At 36.9% G+C, this 23281-nt stretch overlaps 1 protein-coding gene and 1 pseudogene across 1 annotated transcript; both read right to left on the bottom strand.

Annotated features, from left to right (window-relative positions):
* Positions 1-3695: 3695 nt before the first annotated feature.
* On the bottom strand, positions 3696-4642 carry LOC150018279 (olfactory receptor 52B2-like; annotated as a pseudogene).
* Positions 4643-12000: 7358 nt separating this feature from the next.
* OR52B2 (olfactory receptor family 52 subfamily B member 2) lies at positions 12001-12969 on the bottom strand. Its single transcript, XM_090267690.1, has one exon. The coding sequence runs from the start codon at positions 12967-12969 to the stop codon at positions 12001-12003; it is 969 nt and encodes a 322-aa protein (XP_090123816.1).
* Between the last annotated feature and the right edge of the window lie 10312 nt (positions 12970-23281).

Below are 23281 nucleotides of genomic sequence, written 5' to 3'. Positions count from 1 at the left end.
ACACAGGTACAAAAGGAAATGAATAAATACCTGTCAATAATAACCTTAAATGTGAATGGATTAATGCTCCAATCAAAAGACATAGGGTAGCAGAATGGATACAAAGATATGACCATGACCCACATATATGCTGTCTACAAGAGACACACCTCAAAACAAAAGATCTACACAGACTGAAAGTGAAGAGATGGAAAAAAGTATTCCAAGCAAATGGACATGAAAAAAAGCTGGCGTAGCAATATTGTACTTACATCAGACAAAAGAGATTTCACAGCAAAGGACATTTCATAATACTTAAGGGAACAATCCATCAAGAAGATATAACCCTGGTAAACATACATGCACCCAACATAGGAGCACCCAAATATATAGGGAAAATATTGGAAGACTACAAAAAGGATATCAACAGCAACACACTTACAATAGAGAATTTTAACACAAAGGTATGTTGCACCCAGCTTTCTCAGTTTTCCAGTCAGGTCTTATAGGCTTCGTTTCCTTCACCTAGCCTTCATGGGGCTCCAAGTCTCAATACCCTCCCAGGGGGACCCCGACAAGGCCCAAGTGTCCATGAGTATATGAGTGGATAAAACAACTATGGGGCATTTACACAGTGGAATACTACTCAGTCATAAAAAAGAATAATTTACCTTTGCGACAGTATGAATGGACCTGGAGAACATTATGCTAAGTGAACAAAGAAAACAAGTGCCATATGATTTCACTCATATGTGGAATCTAATGAACAAACTAAACTAACAAGGAAAATGGGGACAGATTCATAGATGGAAAGCAGGGTCACAGCAAGTGGGGGAGATGTGAAGGGGGAGGGACTGAGCAAAAGGAAAAAGGACTCATGGACATGGACAACAGTGTGAGGATTGCTGGGAGGAGGGAGTATAATGGAACTAAATGGTAATGAAAAAATACAATAAAGATTTTTTTTTATTCTGAAGATCAGACTAATTCAGTAACTGACTATATTAGTAAAAATATAACTTCAAAGTTTTAGTTAGTTTACATAATGAGACATTTTTTGCTATTCAAACTAAAGAAAAGTGATATTGCAGGTTGAATGACTCTACTGATGGCTGTCCTTCAAATGTTTATTTTTCCAGCTTTTTAAAGATATAATTGACGTATAACATTGTGTAAGTTTAAGGTGTACAATGTGTTGATTTTACATATTCATATATTAAAATATGATAATCACCATATCATTAGATAACACCCCCATTATGGCACATAATGTTTATTTTATGTGATAATTTAAGATCTACACTTTTAGCAACTTTTAAGTATCTAATACAGTAGTATTAGTTATAATCATCATGCTACACATTAGATCTCCAGAACTTATTTGCATTATAACTGAAAGTTTGTGCCCTTTGATCATCATCTCCCCATTTCCCCTACACCTCAGTTCCTGGCAATCACCATTCTATTCTTTGTTTCTATGAGTTTGGCTTTTTTAGATTCCACATATAAGTGATCATACAGTATTTCTTTCTCTGTATGATTTATTTTATTCTAATACTTCACTTTCTTGCCTCCCTCTTTCACTTATAAGGAGCTTTGTGATTACACCGGCACCACCTACATAATTCAGAATAATATCTGATGATTAGCAATCTTAATTTCATCTTCAATCTTAATTTCCCTTTGCCATGTATCCTAACATACTCACAGGTATAGATATCTTTGGAACCATTATTCTGTCTCCTATAGAGAGTTTTAAAAAGACTCAGAGCCTTGAGGAGATGGAAAAATGAATGCTTCTAAACTCCAAACAGCAACAACTAGTCTTTAAAAGCTTCAAGTAAAACCTTCCTAGAAAATTGTTCAGTTAATTAAAGTGCCTAAAGATGAAGGTCATGTTACATGTGTGCTAACCAGTAAACATCTCAGATAAATCAAGCAACTGAGAGTAAAGGTACCTTCTCACTAAAGCATGAGAGTCCTAAATCAGCCTTCATTTAGTTCAGAGATTTATACATGGACATGATGAGAGAAAAAGCAGAGAACATTTGATAATTACACCTTTAAAAGATTTTAGAGTAAGCCCTGGCTGGTGTGGCTCAGTGGATCGAGTGCCTACCTGTGAACCAAAGGGTTGCCAGTTCAATTCCCAGTCAGGGCATATGCCCAGATTGCAGGTCAAGTCCCATTGGGTGGCGCGTGAGAGGCAACCACATATTGATGTTCTCTCTCTCTCTTTCTCTCCCTTCCTCACTCTTTAGAAAATAACTAAATAAAATCTTTTTAAGAAAAGATTTTAGGATGTGTTTACTGGCACATACGTGAAACCAAATAGATGAGAAACCTACTAGGTTTTAATAAACATAGATTGCCAAGGAAACCAAGAACTCAGCTAAGAAAGACATTGTCTATTCAAGAGCTAATATAACTCTTGGGACCCAACATTTCAGCCCCAAGAAGTGAACTGAGAAAGCTGTGCTGTCCCCAAGAAGGACATATTCCACAAGACCCATTTTAAATATGGCCTAAGAAAATAATGGAAAAAGGAAAAATTCTTCCAGAGAGAAGATCCCAAGAGCCACAGAGAGGAATGGACAGAGAGTTCATGCTAGAGATTCTAATCAATAAACTCCTCCCAGACCCAAAGCATGGAGCCTTCCCAATATCTGCCCAATGGGGATTTCAAAATTGCTATGAACTGATGACTGTCATATATGTCATATTCTTTATCTTTCTAAGTAGAAGTTATTGTTAAATGTTCATGTTACATTATTATATATTTAATAAGAGGGTTATAAGTGCGCATATAAATTTCCTTTTAAATCATGGGCCTCTAGACCAAGAAGATCCCCAACCAAACATGATGGAGAAGTACTTGTATATCACCTGAAATCCTACACTTTGAGCTGGGTGAAATTTGGGGTCTGTCTTATGGAGAGGATTTGAATGTGTTCTACACATGGGAAGAAAGTAATAATGAAATATTAAGTGACCAAAAGCATAGGTGGTGACAGAAAAATTAACATTCACTGCAACTCCATGAACACACCTACATTTCCCACTTTCCCTTACAGTTGAGTTGGGGCCATGCCAAGGCAACATACTCAGCAATGAAAATGTGAACAAAACTGATAAACCACTTCAAGACCAAGGTAAGTAGTAATTGTAGTACCTCACTCTTCCCTCGTTTTTTCTTTTTTTTCTTTTTGTCTGAAAAATGCGTGTTGATAAGATAACTTCACAAAATAAGAGGATCCAGAATTCCTGAGTCACTTAGTGAAGAATAGATTCTGTAAACATACTCGTACAATAAACATTTAAGAGAAATAAACTTTGTTTTGTTAAAACACTGAGATTAAGCACAGCTTAAGCTATTAAATATAGACACTTTATTTTGACATGCCTACTAGCCAAACAACTGGAGATGTCAAGACACAGTTGCATATATGGATGTGAACTCAAGGGAAGAGTCTAGGCTAAACATATCAGTTTAGAAGCCATCCTAATTTAGAAATAGAATCTTAGAACCATACAACTATCTCTAATTAGGAAAAATTATAGAGAAGAGAACATAGAATCATAGAGTATTAGCTTGATTTATTTTTGTAACAGCTGAATATTTGTGTAATATATTTTTTATTATAACTGTACCTCAATAAGTTGTTCTTTCTTCATGTGTCCACCTCAGACAACCAGTGAAGGAATTAGGATGTTTATCAATCCTTTCCCACAATAGTTAACATGTGAGCCATACTGTCCCTGATTTGCTTGGTCTTCACTCCATAGATGATGGGATTAAGCATGGGGGTAATTAAACACATAGAGATTTGCCAGAAAGATGTGCACATGGTGGGGGATATTCTTGCCAAAGTGATGGGTAGGAAAGTGAAAAAGGATGGTATGAAGAAAAGGAGAATGACTTCAATGTGGGAACCACAGGTATTGTGAGCCTTGTGCCAGGCGTCCTGGGAAGGAAGTCTAAACACAGCTTGAAGGATCAAAGTGTAGGATATTCCAATGAGTGCAACATTTACTAAAATTGATGCCATTGGCACTGAAAATCCATACCAGATATTGGCAGTGATGTCAGCACAGGCCAATTGAGCCACCTTAATGTGCTCACAGTTTGAGTTGGGGATCATATTGGTCTGACAGTATGGCAGCCTCTTCAGCAGGAATATGATAAGGAAAATGGTCCCAATGCTCCATCCTTAGATTTCCAGGGTCATTTTTCCAATTGCCATGGAAGTTAAGATAGCTGCATGTCTCAAGGGAGTGCAAATGGCCATGTAGCAATCAAATGTCATGGCCATCAGGATTCCTGACTCAGCCACAAAGGCAACATGGATGAAAAACATCTGAGTAATGCAAACGTCAAAGGCAATCTCCCCAGCATGAAACCAGAAGATAGCCAGAACCTTGGGCACAGTGGTGGTGAACAGAAAGATGTCAGTGCCAGCCAGCATGGAAAGGAAGACATACATGGGTTCATGGAAGGTACATTCATTGAGGACAACAAGGATGAGGACCCCATTTCCCAAGACTGCAGTGATGTACATAGGCAGAAGGGAATGAAAAGCCAGGTATGGTAGTTCTCCAGTCCTGGGATGCCAAGCAGGATGAACACAGTGGAGTGGAAGGTGGTGAGGTTAACACCATGCATGCCTGCTTTTGGAGTCTCTGGGCAGAACCAGCTATAGGTTTCACTAAAAGTTGAACACTAGATAATGGAATCAATCACTAATGTCTTGATTTAGAGAATATAATGTTATGCTTTCATCTCCTAAATTATCATGTTCCTGATCACACCTCACAATGCTAGAATCCATTTGTGCCTCCTCATTCTCCCCACTTAACATGCTCCCATGCAGGTTTTGATCATCCTTCACTTGTTACATTGCAATAGAATCCTAACTAATCCTATCTTCCCATCTCCCAGCTTCTTATTCTCACCCCTCCATATCCAACCCAGCTATGCTGAAGCCTATACGGAATGTCCAAAACAAAAATCTTATTGTGTTTTCTTTTACGACTTTTATATAGTGATTTCTTGATTACAAAATAAAGCCCAAATTTCTCAAACATGTAGACTTCCACAGCTTTGATTGCATTTAGGAACTCTGGCCAAGCTAAATTAAATTATGATCTATTCTCCATATCGTTTTTAAACTTCTATGACTTTTATCAAGATTTTCTCTTAATTTGAAACACACTTTTCTACCTTTGGCACTTGTTAAACCTACTGATCTTCCAATTCATGGCTTAAATATTTATCATGTGGAAACCTTCCCCAGGTTCACACTCTGGGCTTTGACTTTCTGATTATTAACAAAAAGCAAGTTTTTCACATCTCAGAAATTTAGCCTTATCTGTGAAAATGAACTCTTTAGATTCATCTTGGAAAGATTAAATTAAATACTTTCTTCAACATGACTTAATAGAGAGCCCAGAAACTAATATAAATATATTTGAAATTAGAATATTTACACAATGGAATACTATGCAGCAGAAAGAAAGAAGAAACTCCTACCATTTGCAACAACATGAATGGAACTGGAGAGAATTATGCTTAGGAAATAAGCCAGGCAGCGAGAGACAAATACCATATAGTATCACCTAATACATGAAACTAATGAACAACACAAGCAAACAAGCAAGATTGAACCAGAGGCATGTAAACAAGGAGCAGACTGATAGTGGCCAGTGGGGAGGAGAGGGGAGTAAGAAGGGGAAGGGTCTAGTCAAGGAGCTAGTATAAATGACCCATGGACATGGACAATGGGGTGGGGATTGAGTGTGGGAGAGTGGTGGGCAGGAAGGGGAGTAAGGGGGAGGGGAAGTGGGACAACTCTAATAGAAAAACAATAAATAATTTTTTTTAAATTGAATTTTGAGAAAAAAAGAAATTAGAATGTGATCAAGTAACATTTCAGTTTAGTGAGGAAAGGAAGGCCAATTAAATTATTGGCATTGGGATATTGGACAATGTTGTTTTTGTAAAAGAATAAAATTAGTTCTCACCTCATTCAGTAAAGAAATAGAAATCCCAGACAAATTAAAGATGTATGTTTTAAAAAATTAAACTACAAAAATATTAAAAATTTAAAAGAAGTTCTTAGAAGAAAACAGAAAAATATTTCTGTGATTGGAAAGATCTTCCTAAGATAAGAAAACCATATTTCATAGACAGTAATAATTAAATGATTTACATTTAATTAAATTATGTAAATTAGAAGAATAACTTGTAAACAAGAATAAGTTAAAATTATAAGAAACTAAAATCATAAAACATGTAATAGTCAAAAAGGTTATAATCCCTAAATACTAAAGTTGCTATAACTGAATGAGAAAAATTAGAATATATGCACAAAAATCAAAATAGACAATTCATGCTGCAAAAAAATGGCCAATAACATATGAAAACATGATCCGAATTTGAAGAAATAATAATTAGTGTCATATGTAAATATCATAGTTTTCTTATCAGATTGGAAAGCAATTAGCCCCCAGCGCTGGTGGCACAGCATGAGAACATATAAATATATCTGTAGGAATATTCATTGCTATATTGTTGCAATAATAAAAGAAATTATTACTATTTACATATATATCACTAGAGCAATAAGTAAATTATGGTACATATATTAAAATTAAATGTTTTGTTTCCATTTTTAGAAAGGTATTAACCATAGTATATAATTATATGAAAAAAATAGAATATTAAAATATATAGATTGCTCTTTTTTTTTTTTTTTTTGGTTTTTCAATTACAGTTGTCCTATTTTTCTCCCCATTGCTTCCCCCCACCCAGCCCGCCCCTTCTCCCACAATCATATCCCCCCCTTGTCCATGTCCATGAGTCATTTTTACATGTTCTTCGATTAAACCCTTCCCTTACTTATACCCCTTCTCTCCCTCCCCCCTAATAACTGTTATTCTGTTTCTTGTTCTACTTAGTTCGTTTGTGTTGTTCCTTAGTTTCCTGTATTCTGTGATATCATATGGTATTTTTCTTTCTTTGCCTGGCTTATTTCACTAAGCATAATTCTCTCTAGTTCCATCCATGTTGTCGCAAATGGCAGGAGTTCCTTCTTTCTTTCTGCTACATAGTATTCCATTGTGTAGATGTACCACTGTTTTTTCATCCATTCATCTACAGGTGGGCACTTAGGCTGTTTCCAGCACTTAGCTATTGTAAACAGTGCTGCTATGAACATAGGGGTGCATGAGTTCTTTTGAATTAGGGTTTTAGGATTTTTCAGGTACAATCCTAGCAGTAGAATCACTGGTTCAAAAGGCAGTTTCATCTTTAGTTTCCTGAGGTAATTCCATACTGTTTTCCATAGTGGCTGCACCAGTCTGCATTCCCACCAACAGTGCAGTAGGGTTCCCGTTTCTCCACATCCTCACCAGCACTTGTTTGTTGATTTGTTGATGATGGCCATTCTGACTGGTGTAAAGTGGTATCTCATTGTGGTTTTTATTTGCATCTCTCTGATGGCTAGTGATGTTGAGCATTTTTTCATGTGTCTATGGACCTTCTGTATGTCCTCTTCAGAGAAGTGTTTGTTCAGGTCCTTTGCCCATCTTTTAATTGGGTTGTCTGTTTTCTTGATGTTGAGTTGTATAAGCTCTTTATATATTTTGGAGACCAGTCCCTTGTCTGATTGTTCTCTCAGTCAGTGGGTGTATCAAGACAATTAACATTATCAGTAACAGAAAATCCAACCCCTTTTTGGCATGTACAAAAAGGAAAATGTTTTTGCCCCTAAAACTGAAAATAATATTTCTAGTATCAGATTTATCTAAAGATTCAAGACATCATCATCCATTTCTCTGTTACTCTCAGCTCTGCCCTTCAGATGTTGACTCTTCCAGGGTCAGTCCAGGACTAAGGTGAGAAGAGTAAGGCACTTAGCTCAGGTGCAAATTTAAGTAGGTACCAAAAAATTTAGTGAACAAGATAAATAATATTTTAATACAATATTTTTGAAATAAAAATTTATACAAAATATCCACAATGAACAAAATATTAAAATTTTAAATAAAGCTAGGATTGACAGTACTATATTGAGCTATATTGGAGCCAGAGGCAAAAGGAAAAATGGGAGCCCTTGTATGTATGTTTTTGTATTTTTAAAGGTTAAATTTTTTTATAATTTTATTTTGAAAATATTATTTAGTTTCTTTTATTAAAGCCAGTAAATTATAATAAATTATAATTTTTACATAAATAATATATTTAAACTTAAACTAATGTGCATTTTAATACACCTACTTTCCAATGTTATATTTTAAGCCACTTTAATATTCTTGAAAAAAAATTAATCCTAGTCCCAGTCCTATATAATAAAAACTGTCTGTATCAGTTCAAGATGCCAGATGCACACTCTGGGTAGTGGCTATTTACACTATATTACCCAGAAGAAATGAGATCTCATTTGAATCAATGGTTTATTTGGTTTATTCCAAGAAAACCTAACCATTCCAGGAAACAAACATTTATTTTGTTCCCAGAAACTTACCCCAATTCAAGAGAAAGTTTTTTCCCCAACAAGTGAAAAAAAGCTGTCAGATGCAGGCTCTGGAAAAAATTAGGACAGTATTTGTACCTCATCTGCAGAAACCTCTTGGGTGAGGAGAGACCTTCTACCCTACTAGGTCTTCAGGGAGCATCTGGTTTAATCAGAAGCAGACCCCAGCTGGACCAGTCTCCAGAAATCACTCAGGAACCAGACAGGGTGGGTAATATAACTATGTCCTACCTACAGCAGTCCCTACATGCTGCTTCTGCTATGACTCCATATCCAGAGTGAAATTGGGTTACTGCTAGTTAATATGTAAAATATTAAAACCCTGCCTATATACCTGCTAGACTTTAACATATATAAAAACCTGTAGAGATACAGAAGCAATAGTAGGTCAGAGGAAGCTAAGTGTTGTGTATATGTGTGTATGTGGTGTTTGTCTATATGATTTCTCAGTCATAAACTTAGATATTATTTAACAGTGAAGGGTTCAGAGATCAACCATATTGCCAGCATTTCAAATTAGTCAGTCCCTAAGTATACATATTGAACCCTATGCTAGATGATGGAACTGTAATGATAAATGATACATATTCTCTGGCCTCACAGAGCTCAAGTTCTGGTGGTTTCATAGATTTATTATAATCAGTTGAAACCATAAAGGTCATTGTTATGGAGACCCAGAAAATAAGGTGATTACCTCTGAGTTAGGAGGATTGGCAAAGGCTTCAAAGAAGAGTTGACATCAGTACTCTACCATTTTCCAGCTGTGTGGCCTTGATTAGTCATTCTCTCTGAGCCTTGGATACCCCCATGTATAAAACAGAGATAGCAAAGGTACAATTTCATGAGGCTGTATGACAATTAAATAAGCTAATGTAGCAAAGCTCTCAACATGGTTCCCAGCATAGAATACTCTCTGAATAAACATTAGCTATTTTCATAACTATTATTATCATTAATATTATTATATTAATACTAATGATTACTATATGGTGATGTGTTTTGAGAAAATGATGGAAAAGTAAGTGAAGACCAGATTATTAAATTAATGCTCATCTTAGAAATTACTCTGTAGTCCTCTGATTTCCAAATTGTGGTTAATGGAACACCAGGTTATTTTAGAGATGTAGTTGATATGCTATCAAAAAATTATGTGGACATAGATACAAATATCTATGGTCAAATAAGTGTAAGAAACACCACAAGCTCTAGCCTTCTTTTGGACAGCCACATGTGTGACTCACAGAGTGTCAGCATTTTTCATGCTCATTTGACCATGAGACTTTTTAAATAAAATGTCCATTATGACAGCTGACATTTATTTCTACAGAATGATTTGTGGAAAACACTTCTGTAAGTAATAAAGAATGCTCAAAAGTATTTGATAGAAGGTAGTGTGATCAGGTTTGTCTTTTAGAATGCTTAACATCAAGTCAACTTATAGTTTAAGTTACAGTATAAAAGATTGAAAACATTGAAATAAATTAAGAAACTAATGCAATATCTGAGGTGAAAGATGATAAGAGACATAAGTAATTGTAGAGGCAATGTTAAGCATAAAATTAATAATACTAACAATTTAGCATTAGTTTTTAGATACTTACTTTGAGCTAATAGTTACATTAAGTATTCTGTATATGGTTTATTTCCTCAAATCTTCTCAACAACCCTATAAAGTACTGTTGCTATCCCCTATTTTACAGAGGGGATAAAAACATTAAATAAATTTCACAAGTTTACACAACTAGAAAACAGTGGGGAAAGGACTTGAATCTCAATATGACTCCAAATACTATCCAGATAACTAGATATTTAGTGGTACAATCAATATGAGTAACAACCAATAACTTATTGAGGAGCAGTCCACAAAGGAAGAAGTGGAGAAACTCCCCAGGGTGTCCAGCTTGGGGAAATTGATGGGATCCTCATGATCTAGTTTCCAAGGAAAGGAAAAAGAACAGAAAGAAATGCTAGCATGAGTGGGAGTTCCATATCCTAGAGGATATGAGGAGATATTTAATAGAAGGGTGGGTTTATGCATTTAAAATTCAAAAGAGTTCTAAGATGGAAAGAGAGATGTTAGTTATAGGTGGCGGTTGAGGAAGTGTGTATATGACCTTTTCTTTTTTTTTTATTTTTTATTTTTATTGATTATATTTTTACAACAGTTCCAATTTTCTCCCCCTTGCTCCCCTCCACCCAGCACCCCCCTCCCCCAGCAATCCCCCCCAAGTCCATACCCCTGGTTCGTAAAAATTAACTATCCCCCCCTCTCAAATATTAGGACCCTTTGTAATCTTGTAAAGGACAACGGGCGAAGGTCTCAAGCTCCTCTAGCTGCTTCAAGCTGGACACGGTGTACATGACCTTTTCTTAAACAGCATGGAAGAATGAGGGTCAAGATTGTGAACTCTAAGGGCCTACTCCAATTTTGCTAATATGGTCATGAACAACATGCTATAATTCCTAATAATGTGCATGTGCAAAAGCCAGATAGAAGAGAAAATCAAGACTATTCTGTGTTCTTCCCACTCTTGTCTATTTTCTGGAGTAAAACATGCTGCAATTAGCAGTGTGGTTGCCTCCATCATACTACACTGTCTTTGTGAGGAACTGGTCTACTAATCACTAGGTTTGTGGATAAATTTAGCTGATTATTTCAGTGCATGATAGAGGTATATTCTAACTTCAAGGAGGTAATAGTGCTCTCATTCATCTCTCAAACTATTATTATGCACCAAGTATTTTATAACATACTAAGAGTACAAATATGAATGACACACACTATTCTGGTTTCAAAGAGTTGGTAGTCAATTGGAGGTACAAATAAACAAACAACCCATTATAACTCATTACATATATTTGGTGATTTGTAAAAAATGCAATAGACAAATATAGGAATCTTGGATTGCTTAGAAAAAAATAGGAAAAACTTCTCAGGTAAAGCAACTCTTCAACTGAAATTTGAAGAAAGAACAGGACTTGTCCAGATGGCTGAATGGCAAGCATACTTGGCTGTTTTTCAAAAACACCTGCCATTGTAGAAATGGATGGAGAGCTATTTGAATCTGTACAAATAATAAATGCACATTTGGGGATAAAAAACTGGAACCACTTCAGATTTTGAATATACAATTATTTTAATCCATTCGTGCATAATTTACTTTATGTGCTGTTCAGCTCCTTGTGTTTTGGAGTACATCTGGCCTACTGAGGATATAAATGTTCACATCAGAGGCATAAACACTTACTTGTTATTTGTGGGTTGTGGGTGAGGGATATGAGAAGAGGACAGAGAAAACACAGAAACAGGAAAAGAAGGCTAAAAGAAAGAGCTTTAAGAGAAAAAGAAAGAGTTTGAGGAGTAGGAAAATGAAAAAGAAGGAAGAGAATGAGGAAAAGAAGGAAAAGCTCTATCAGTTCAGGAAATCTCTGTATTTCACATGTAGTTTCCTTAGTAAATCTGGGAGTGGGGATTCATGGGGAGCCATCAGCCTAAAGGTGAAGCACAGCACCAAGCCTTGATGCCAAAGAACTGGTGGGCTACACTTTCCCGGATCTGCTTAGTCTTCACACCATAAACAATGGGGTTGAGCATTGGTGGCACCACCACATAAAGATTGGCCAGCAGGATATGTACATGTCGAGGAATGTTATGTCCAAAGCGGTGGGTCAGTAAGGTAAAGAAGGATGGAATGTAAAACATGAGGATGACACAAAGATGGGAGCCACAAGTGCTGAGAGCTTTGTGCCGGGCATCCTGGGAGGGTAAATGAAACACTGCTCGGAGGATCAATGAGTAAGACACAGTGATGAGGATTACATCCAAGATGACCATGACAATGGGCACTGAGAAGCCATACCAGACATTAACAGTGATGTCAGCACAGGCTAAGCGGGCCACTCCGATATGCTCACAGTAGGAATGAGGGATAATGTTGGTCTGGCAGAAAGGTAGCCGCTTCAACAAGAAAATCACTGGAAAGATGATGCAGAAGCTTCGGGTGACAATGGCCAGAGCAATCCTTCCCACAACAGACCATGTTAGCACTGTTGAATAATGCAAAGGAGTACAGATAGCCACAAAGCGGTCAAAGGCCATAGCTAAAAGGATGGCTGACTCCCCCACAAACATCACATGGACAAAAAAAACTTGAGTGACACAGGCATCAAAGGCAATGTCATGGTCATGGACCCAAAAGATGGCTAGGGTTTTGGGTACAGTAGTGGTGGACAGCATGATGTCCGTGACAGCCAGCATGGAAAGGAAGATATACATGGGTTCATGAAGCTTAACGTTCTTGATGATGATCATTATCAGGATGCTGTTTCCCAGAACTGCAGTGATATACATGAGGCAAAGGGGTATAGACAGCCAGTTGTGATACGCCTCCAACCCAGGAATGCCGAGTAGGACAAAAACCATAGGGTGGAACATGGTGAGGTTGGTGTGAGTCATGATGAACTTTAGGGTCCTCTCTATAATGACTTAGAAGTTGATGAATCTGCTGAAAATGATAGGAATAGAAAGCAGATCTTGATTGTGTGCTGAGATCACAAAAGGTAGCATGGATTTCTAAATTGTGGAATTCTCCAGGGGAAAGTGCTTCCAGAGAATGCTGACTCAGGTGTATTAATGACCTCTGGCCCTTCATGCTCATTTACACGTAGAGCTTCTGCACCAACCATGCTTCACCCTGGCCCCAATCACCTGCTCTCAAAGTTTGGCCCCACCCTGCTTTTCTGACCTCAATTCCACACAAGCAGCATTTGCCCCCCTTGGTGGTACTTTTCCCTCCCTCTAAGACTTTGCTCTTTCTGTGTTTATATAATTTCCCTTCTCTACTATTTCTGCTTGTTCAAAATTTTTTTAATTTTTATTTTTTATTGTTTTTCTATTACAGTTGTTCCTGCCCCCACCTGCTTATTTAAATGTTACCTAAAAATACCTTCTTAAGACAAATCACTTTATAATGACCCATGTCCCTAACAATATATCTCCTTTCTGAAGACCTATTAGCTAAACTATATTTTAACTTGGTTATATTTAATCACATTAAATTTATGTGTATATTACCTTGAATATTTCACATGAGACTTGCCTAATAACTTGGCACTTGTGGCTCCCCATGTGTGAAAGTGGAGCACCAAGTAGAAATACAGAAGGAGACTAAGGAATATATTTCTCCACACTGATCCAGATTTAGATCTTCTCTAAAGGCAGCCAGAATGGGGCAGCCATGGAAATAGAGATGGGGCATATTCATTGCCTGCTCTTCATGAACTTCTCATGCTCTTCCCAAGATGGTTCTGTAGAGGCTGTATTTAGATCTTCTTGCCCTTAAAAGCCACCCATGAAAACTATTCTGTGTATAGGACATCAATAAAATTAATACATTCCCCTCTGGCTTCATTAATATAACCCTCTTTTCCTCCTCACTTGTTCCTTAACCCTCAAAAAGATTTAGGTTTCCCTGCTGCTATGAAAAATTAATCCTAGAGACCATCTGACTTTGGCTCTTCCCACCACTCAGGTAAGATTTATCTGCTTCAGAAGCTCTGGAATATCTGTCTGCTATCAGGGTTAGGAGAAAGATGAGTGATTAAGAATCTGGAAGGGACCATGGAGAGAATAAGGAGAGAACTGGGAGTATAAAGATACCAAATAAATACTAGATGGATCTACTGATAATGGTGTTCAGAGGGCCCCATGGAGAAGGCATCCAAAGGAATGAAAACCCCAATGTATGAGCCCATCCTCCTTCCTCAGTGCGCAGATGCACTTGCTCTGAGCATTATGGGCTGTGGGGAGGAGCAATGGGTCTCCAGGTAGATATAGGGTAGGGGACAGTGTCAGATTCAGACAAGTAAGGGTCCCAGGTGGACTAATAATTTGACACCCTTACAGACAGTATATTTTAAATATTCATTTATCTTCTATTTATAGAAGAGACCAGGCTTTACTGTGATAAGCACTGAGAAGGGCCATGGGTAGCATTGTTCTGTCTCAAATTTATATAAACAAAACTCCAGAAAACAAATTCATTTCTTTTTACATATCACTTCTCAACACAAGATACTTAATATAAGTACTCATAAAAACAACTCCGACTTTGCTTACAGTTCTAACGATATTTTATAATCTCAAAAGTGAAAACACCAAAGGTGGGGGTGCAGGGGAAGAGGCAGCAAGACCATGATGGTTGTTAATGAGGTTCTGGAAAAGAGGTTATTATTTGTGTGAAGGAGTTTCATTTCATTCAGTGGCTTCTGAGGGCTTCATTTCAGCCCTGCTGAGGGTGCTTATCAGGAGGGTTCTAGGCTCATTTAAGAAAGAGTCAAGGATGAAAAGAGAATAAAGTCACAAGGACAGGAGGTAAATCCAGAGACTCACAGAAAGTACCTCCCACAGCCCTGAGAGACAATCCAGATGAATGAAAAAAAAAAAAAAAAAAAGAGCCAGAATAGTAGAGAAAGGGCAAGGAGCAATGCTAAGTGGGAGAGGACACACACAGTTGGTCAGGACACAGTTCTGAAGCAGATTTCCTGGGTTAATTCTGCAGTTCATCCCTGACTAGTTGGATAATCTTGGGCAAGTTACTCTGCTCCTGCATGCACCTGTCTTTTAATTTGTAAGATGTGCATAACAACAAAGTTTACAAGGTAATTAAGAGGACTAAATGAGTCTATTCATATAAATTTCTATTTTTAAAAGAGTAGGTTATTATTTTTGCTATTATTATTATTTATAAACCTGTTTGACCATCATCCTATTGTATTTTTTCCCATAGGAAAAAACACCTCAATGAATATTTAGCAACATTTAAATCTTACTCTTCATACAAATATGACCAAAGGGAATTATTTTCCTAAAAATAAAGAAGAGGGAAATGGATGAGAGAAGTGCCCAAAATGACAAAAATAACTTAGTAACAAATATCTCAGATGGACCTTGTGTCTCAGACCCAAGACCTAAGAACTTTGGGTGGTGCATCAGGCAGGTCCACCAATAATGAACTTAGCTTGGATCAGAACTACCTTAAAGCCTTCTCTCAGATGCTTTGAAAACACCCGTCTGTCAGCAGTAACAAGGAGAGAGTATCTCCATATTTACAGACTCCCCAGGGAATGGTGAAGCAATGGGAGTCATAGCTTCAGCTCTAGAACCAAGGAGAGCTGGGAATCATAGGGAAGATTTGGTCCAGGCTAAGGAGAAATGGAGTCACTTCTTCAATTCTTCTGCTTCTTCTTTTTCTTCCTAGTGTTTTTTCTGCTTGTGAATGCCATCCCTATGTTTTGGTTATGGCCATTCCCTCTTTAGGGTAATGCCCTTTATGTCTTTATACAACCTTAATTTTGGAAGATTCTCCTGATATCATAACAACATATTAAAGTATCCACAACCCATATCAAATGTAATTGTTAGGTAACTACATAGGAGTGGAATCAATTAGTTTTCTGTGTGTAGTTGTATTTTTAGACATTTATTTAAACAAGTATTATTATCATTTTGCCATTTTCCTTAGGTGTGTGCCTGTGATCTCATGTTTTTCACCACTTTTAGGTTCTACAAATGCACAGGCTCTGTGTACTGAAGCCATTTTCCTAATGGGTAAAATATACCCCCGCCCCAAGCTTTAAGGGTGGCCTCTGTTTGCAACACAATATATGGAAGGATTTGTTGTGAAATGTAACATAAAAAATAGCAAATTTTGTAAATGGTTAACCTCTTAATAAATTGGAGGAAATTCATATTTGTATCTCTAATAACCTTACTCTTGCTTACATGTATTTAAGGCCAGCATGTAAAATGGTTTCATAATCTAAAACCAGGCTTTTCTACACTGCGGAGGCACTGAGATACCCTTAATTTGCTGACACACCTTTAATAGATTCACTTTTTTAATGAATAACGTTTCAAGAAAAATTTTCACTTACCCATTTGTTTCACCCCCTCTAAACATTTCGGGGATTTTGTCAAAATTTGAGTAAGCATATGGTGGTGTGTCATGTGGAAATATCATTTGTATATTTTTATAATCCGATGGCAGAACATGATAGAGAACCTCAGCTTCAAGGCACAACCACTCTTTCTCCCAATCTTTATACCAGCTCTACAAAATGGAAGACAAAAAAAGGAGAGTTTTTCCAGTTTAGGCACACCTGATATTCAGATTACCAAGAGAAAGTTTTCTCAAGAGTCCCGTTTTGGGACTCGGGAGTTCACAGCACTAAACACAGTCTGTCCCATTGTAGGTACTTAAGAAATATTTGAACAAATAAACCATGAACTTAGTAAAGTAACCTTTTACTGGTAGATTTGTTTGTTGCATGAAGGTGGTGATCAAAACCTGAGCTATTTTCATGAATAGCCCCCACTGATAGCTCCTGTCTTGGTAGAGTCAGATTCTGACTGCTCTTTTAACTGTGTTCAAACATTTTACTTAGAAGTCTCTCTTCCCCCACATTCTCCTGGTGCTTTTCCTGACCCATCTCTGCATCTTTATCTCTATCTCTAGCCAGTGTCATCCCCCTAGCATCACTGGTCTCTCCCCCTGTGTCCATCCTCCTCACCCTGTTCTCTGTTATGCTGCAATTCCTCTCTCATCCTTTGTCTCACTGTCCCCTAGTCTTTCTCCCTCATATCCATTACCTCTCTCCCAGCTTTAATCTTTGCCCTTTACACAGACTTCTAAATACACACACACACACTCCTGCCAACCCCTCCCCCAGCCACCATCAATGCTCAAACTCACCTACTACATCACAGAATCAGCTGAAGGATTCAGGAAGTGGTGGAGAAAGGCTAAAAACTTTTGCTTATTCTGAGAGAAGAGGAATGAGAAGAAAAAAGACTGGACTGATCATGTTGGCATGGGGCATGTCACTATTCTTCCCCATACATGGAGCTTATATTTAGAGACAGAGAAGCTAACATGCTTTCTTCTCCTGGAAGGAGGTGCCAGAGTTACCCCTGGGATGACTGAGCACTGAACCAAAGGAGAAATGAAAACCCTTCCTCTAATGCCAAGAGGGAGCATGAACTCTAGAGGTAATTAGTAGCTTCAGATAAAATGCACATAAAGCATTTGAAAACACAGCATAAGAGGGGTGACAGAAATTCTAGCAATAAAATTATGGCATAATAATAGCTAACATTTGTTGAGCCTTTACATCTCTGTCACTGTGTAAGGTTTTAACATAAACTTTCTCATTTAATTCTCAGAACTACCCAATGAGGTAAGGCACTATTAATCTTTTTAGGTGAGAAAATAGAAGTCTAGAGAGACTAAGTAGCTAATAAGGACAGAAGACAAAAACCCTCAGGTGAACATGTAAAAGTGTTCAAACTCAATCCAGAAACACTGATTAAGGGAGATGGGAAGGATCATTTCAAAGCAACTCCGAAGGCTCAATCATTCAACATAACTTCAAGAATAAAAAAGGGATTGAGTAAATGAAAGGTTGATTAAAATTTTTATACCATTAAAAACAAATTTTACTTTGTATGAGCACTTAATTAAAGTACTCTAACAATGTTGGAAGGAGAGTAATTCTTCCCAACTCACTTGTAACTTTTAAAGCAAAGTTTCCCCATTCATAAAATACACTTATTCTTTCTCCATCTTGATCAATCTGTGCCTATTGAGTATGATATAGTGGTAGTTGTGTCATTCCTGCAACTTTATTCATAAATCTTCACTATTTTGATATTTCAAATCTCAAATCTTATAATCCCCTTCTACTATTCCATTTGTACCTTCCTCCAGCCTTTTCCTTCTTGAATTTTAAAATTTGAATTTTTCCCTGTCCTAGCCTGGTTTTCATTCCTCACTCTTAGTATTCTTTCTCCCTCTATCATCTCAAAATCACTTTCTTTCCTCCAGACATCTCTTAAGTTTCTCTTTCTTTGCTTTTACCTCTTACTCCTTTCCCACTTATATTAATCTTAGCTCATAGGTTGTTGACAATGCTTTGGTGAAACTATTCTCTAATTTGGTTTCAATCTCTTCTTATTCATCTTCCTTATTTGTGTATGTGTTTGTATATGTAAATTTCTGCCTTCTTCCCTCCCTTTTTTATATATGATATGAATTTTACTTTCTTTCTGTCATTACGTTGTCCCTACTCACTACTGTTATTGCTCCTCTTGCTCCCTCTTTTATTTTTTCAGTTATTCAGCTCTTGTTTTTCCTTTCATAAAATAGTCTTAAAATCTTTACATATTTATTAAAACTGGCTCATTTGCAGTTGATACTATCCTAATTCCAAAACCAAGTCAAGACATAACAATAAAGGAAACTACAGGCCAATATTGCTGATGAATATAGATGCTGAAATCCTCAAGAAAATATTGGCAAACCAGATCCAGCAGCATACACCACAATCAAATGGGATTCATCCCAGGGATGCAAAGGTGGTTTAATATTCACAAATCAATAAACATAATACACCACATAAACAAAATAAAATACAAAACCACATGATCATATAAATAGATGCTGAAAAACCATTTGATAAAGTACAACACCCATTTATGATGAAGACACTCAGCAAACTGAGAATAGAGGGAGCATACTTCAACATAATGAAGGCTGTATACAAGAAACTTGCAACCAACATCATACTCAGTGGGCTAAAACTGAAAGCTTTCCCCCTAAGATCAGGAACAAGATGAGAATGTTCACTCTCTCCATTTCTATTCAACATAGTTTTGGAAGTTCTAGGCACAGAAATCAAACAAGAAAAAGAAATAAAAGGCATCCAAATTGGAAAAGAGGAAGTAAAACTGTCATTATTTGTAGATGACATGATAGTGTACATAGAAAACCCTATAGACTACACAAAAAAACTACTTGACCTAATATGTTAATTTGGCAAAATAGTAGGGTACAAAGTCAATATTCAGAAATCAAAGACATTTCTGTACACCAACAATAAAATATCAGAGACAGAAACTAGAAAAAAATCCCACTTACTATAGCAACAAGAAAAATAAAGTACTTAGGAACAAACTTAACCAAGGATGTAAAAGCCCTGTACTTGGAAAACTACAGGATGCTGAAGAAAGAAATTAAGGAAGATACAAATAAATGGAAGCATATACCATGTTCATGGGTGGGAAGAATTAACATCATTAAAATGTTCATATTTTCCAAAGCAATTTATAGATTCAATGTAATCCTTATTAAAATACCAGTGACATATTTCACAGACCTAGGACAAATACTTCAAAAATTTATATGGAACCAAAAAAGACCCTGAATAGCCTTGACAATCTTGAGAAAGAGGAACAAAGTAGAAGGAATCACAATACCTGATATCAAACTATATACTACAAGTCCACTGTAATCAGAACACTCTGGTCCTGGCACAAGAACAAACATATAGATCAATGGAACAGAATAGAGAGCCCAGAAATAAACCCAAGTCTATATGGTCAATTAATATTTGACAAAGGGGGAAGGAGCATAAAATGGAGTGAAAATAGCCTCTTCACAAATGGTGTTGGGAGAACTGGACAGGGACATGCAAAAGAATTAAACTAGACCACCAACTTACACCATACACCAGAATAAACTCAAGATGGATCAAAGACTTAAATGTAAGCCATGACACCATAAAAGTCCTAAAGGAAAACATAGGCAGTAAAATTTTTAAATATTCCATGTAGCAATATTTTTACCTGAGGCAGTCTGCCTCTAACACCCTGGCTCAGTGTAAACTTTCTGTCTAGCAGAGGTTTCAGGATCGTGGATGAGAAAGAACAAAATTACCCAGACACTGTCTTTTGTCTGGGAAGAGGAGAGGTGGAAAATCTCTCAAGAGAAGAGCCCTGAATATTCTCTCCTAGTCTCTTTTATTGAGGAGGATATTCAGGAGATACAAGGTCAGGAATCATAACTCACTAATCAGCTTCAAATTTTGGGGTTACAGTTAATAATTACTGATTACAGATAACAATGTAAGGAACACAGTGAGCATTCTGGTTCAGGGTCTGTTAGACATCCTGGCATCATACTGACACTAGGTGCAAGGCTTCATACATTATTTCAATCATTTGATGCTATGCACTGTCTGTAGTTAACTAAGAGATAAGAAAAACATAGCAAGCTTTAAAGTATAATATGCATTTTTTTAAATCTAATTCTCACAGGAACTCTCTGAGTAGCCTTCCAGTCATACCTGCCTCTGGCCTTCCCAGTTTTCCGGTCAAGTCTTACACATCTCTTAAGGGCCTGGCTCACAGCTGGGCAACAGTTCCCAAAACCACACAAAGCAGTCCCCTACAGTTGCCAATATATCTCCTAAGTAAAGGGACATAAAAGAAAGAATAAACAAATGAGACTACATCAAACTAAGGAATTTCTGCTCAGTAAAAGAGAACATCAGCAAGATGTAAAGAGAACCAACCATAGGGTAAAACATACCTCCAAATGATACTTCAGACAAGGGCTTGGTCTCCAAAATATATATGACTGAACACCAAAAAGACAGACGATCCAATTAAAAATGGGCAAAAGACATGAACAGACATTTCTCCAAGGAGGACATACAGAGGGTCCATAGGCACATGAAAGAATGCTCAACATCACTAGCCATCAGAGAGATGCAAATTAAAACCACAATGAGATACCACCTCACACCAGTCAGAATGGCCATCATCAACAAATCAACAAATAACAAGTACTGGTAAGGATGTGGAGAAAAGGGAACCCTAGTAAACTGTTGGGGGGAATGCAAACTGGTGCAGCCACTAAGGAAAATAGTATGAAATTTCCTCAAAAAACCAAAAATGGAACTGCCTTTTGATCCAGCAATTCCATTGCTAGGATTATACCTGAAGAATCCTGAAACACTAAGTCAGAAGAACCTATGCACCCCTATTTTCATAGTAGCTCTATTTACAATAGCCAAGTGCTGGAAACAGCCTAAATGTCCATCAACAGATGAATGGATCAAAAAAATGGTACCTTTCCACAATGGAATACTATGCAGCAGAAAGAAAAAGGAACTCCTACCTTTTGCAACAACATGGATGGAACTGGAGAGTATTATGCTTAGTGAAATAAGCCAGGCCATGAAAGACAAATACCATATGATCTCACCTAATACAGGAGACTAATGAACAAAATAAACAAAGGAACAAAACAGAACCAGAGGCATGTAAACAAGGAACAGACTTACAGTGACCAGAGGGGAGGGAAGAGGGGGTAAAGGGGGAAAAGAAGGGGTTTAGTCAAGGAACTAGTATGAATGACCCATGGACATGGACAAGGTGGGGATTAACTGTAGGAGAGGGAGGAGGTGGGAAGGGTGGAAGAGAGCAATGGGGGGGAAATGGGAAAACTTTAATAGAAAAACAAACTTTTTTAAGTTCTTAAAATAAAAAAAAATTAATTAAAAGAGAATTCCACTGATCCAGAAATATTTGGCAGAGTAAAGTATTATTCACAAATAAAGGTAACAAAAAGAATTCTCAGATATAGAAGGGTTCCAAACATAAAATGTCCACTCACACTTCTTTGCCCATATACACTTTTTGATTCAAATACTTGAAAATATTCTATAACAACTTAAGAATGAACAAAATCGAGAATGTATGAGTGAAAAAAACCATGTCAATGGGCCAAGAATGAGTGAAGAAATTACCTAAGTGGAAAGAGCTAACTGTATGATAAATGCCTGCTATATTTTCAACCTATACTACACGAAAATCTGAAAGTGGTTCAAAGTTTGTTGGTAATTTTTTCTTATATATTTTATTAATAAAATTGATTATTATAATTTAGTTCCAAGTATATCTTTATGATTATTTTTATAATCAGAAGAGGGAGCAAATGATATTCCTAAAGGGAACTAACTGATTTTTTGGCTATTTTATGGAAAGAGTACTGATATTAATGCAAAAGATTAAAATTTTCCTGTAGCTTTCTAACTTTTTAGTGTTTTCACTATGATTCTTACCTAGACAAAACATTCAACCTCTGTAACCTTAGATGTCAATAACAACACCTGTTTGGTGAAGGTTAAATGAGATATTTTTTGTCAGAAACGAGTTGCCAACCACAGGCACTGATTAAAAGAAAAGAAAAGCATGCTCAGGGTTGTTACTGTGGCTATTTATTGTCTTCCTGAAGATAGCCATTAGTGAAAACAGTTTCTCTGCCCTCTAACTTTACCTCCTAAAAATTTGGATTCTTCATAAGATATATGTTTTCTGCTTTGTGTTTGTGTCCCCCACATATAAAAAAGAAAAAGCCAGTAAATCTTCGATTTTATTCTGCTAAAATTTTTATCATAGTAACTACTTTGCCTTTTCTGTTGTTCTTTTTTAATGAATTTATTGGAGTGACATTGGTTAATAAAATTATACAGGTTTCAGGGGTACAATTGTACAATCTGTATATTGTATTGTGTGTTCACCACCCAAAGTCAGGTTTCCTTCCATCACCATATATCCCCCCTTTATCTTATTTTACTCTCCCCCATCCCCCTTTCCCTCTGGTAATCACCATACTGTGATCTGTGTCCAAGAGTTTGTCTGTTGGTTTGGTTGTTTTGGTTGGGCGGGGGGGGGGGGGGGGGGGGCAGGGGAGACTTGTTTTGTTTTGTTTTGTTTTGTTGGTTGCTTAATCCCTTCACCTTTTTCTGTTCTTCTCATCTGAACTTTTCTTAAGGGTTTCACGTAGGTTGCGGTTACATTGTGTTAAAAGGACTGAGTTATTATGGATGAATATTATACCTCCATCACAAATGTTGACCCTCAG

Source organism: Furipterus horrens, unplaced genomic scaffold, assembly GCF_987537825.1.
Source record: "Furipterus horrens unplaced genomic scaffold, mFurHor1.1.pri manual_scaffold_2, whole genome shotgun sequence".
Classification (NCBI taxonomy): domain Eukaryota; kingdom Metazoa; phylum Chordata; class Mammalia; order Chiroptera; family Furipteridae; genus Furipterus; species Furipterus horrens.
Note: the sequence above shows the minus strand (reverse complement) of the source record. Positions and strands in the feature narration are given on the sequence as shown.

Coding starts and splice junctions, on each gene's coding strand:
- OR52B2 (XM_090267690.1), bottom strand. CDS start 12,969: ATGACTCACACCAACCTCACCATGTTCCACCCTATGGTTTTTGTCCTA.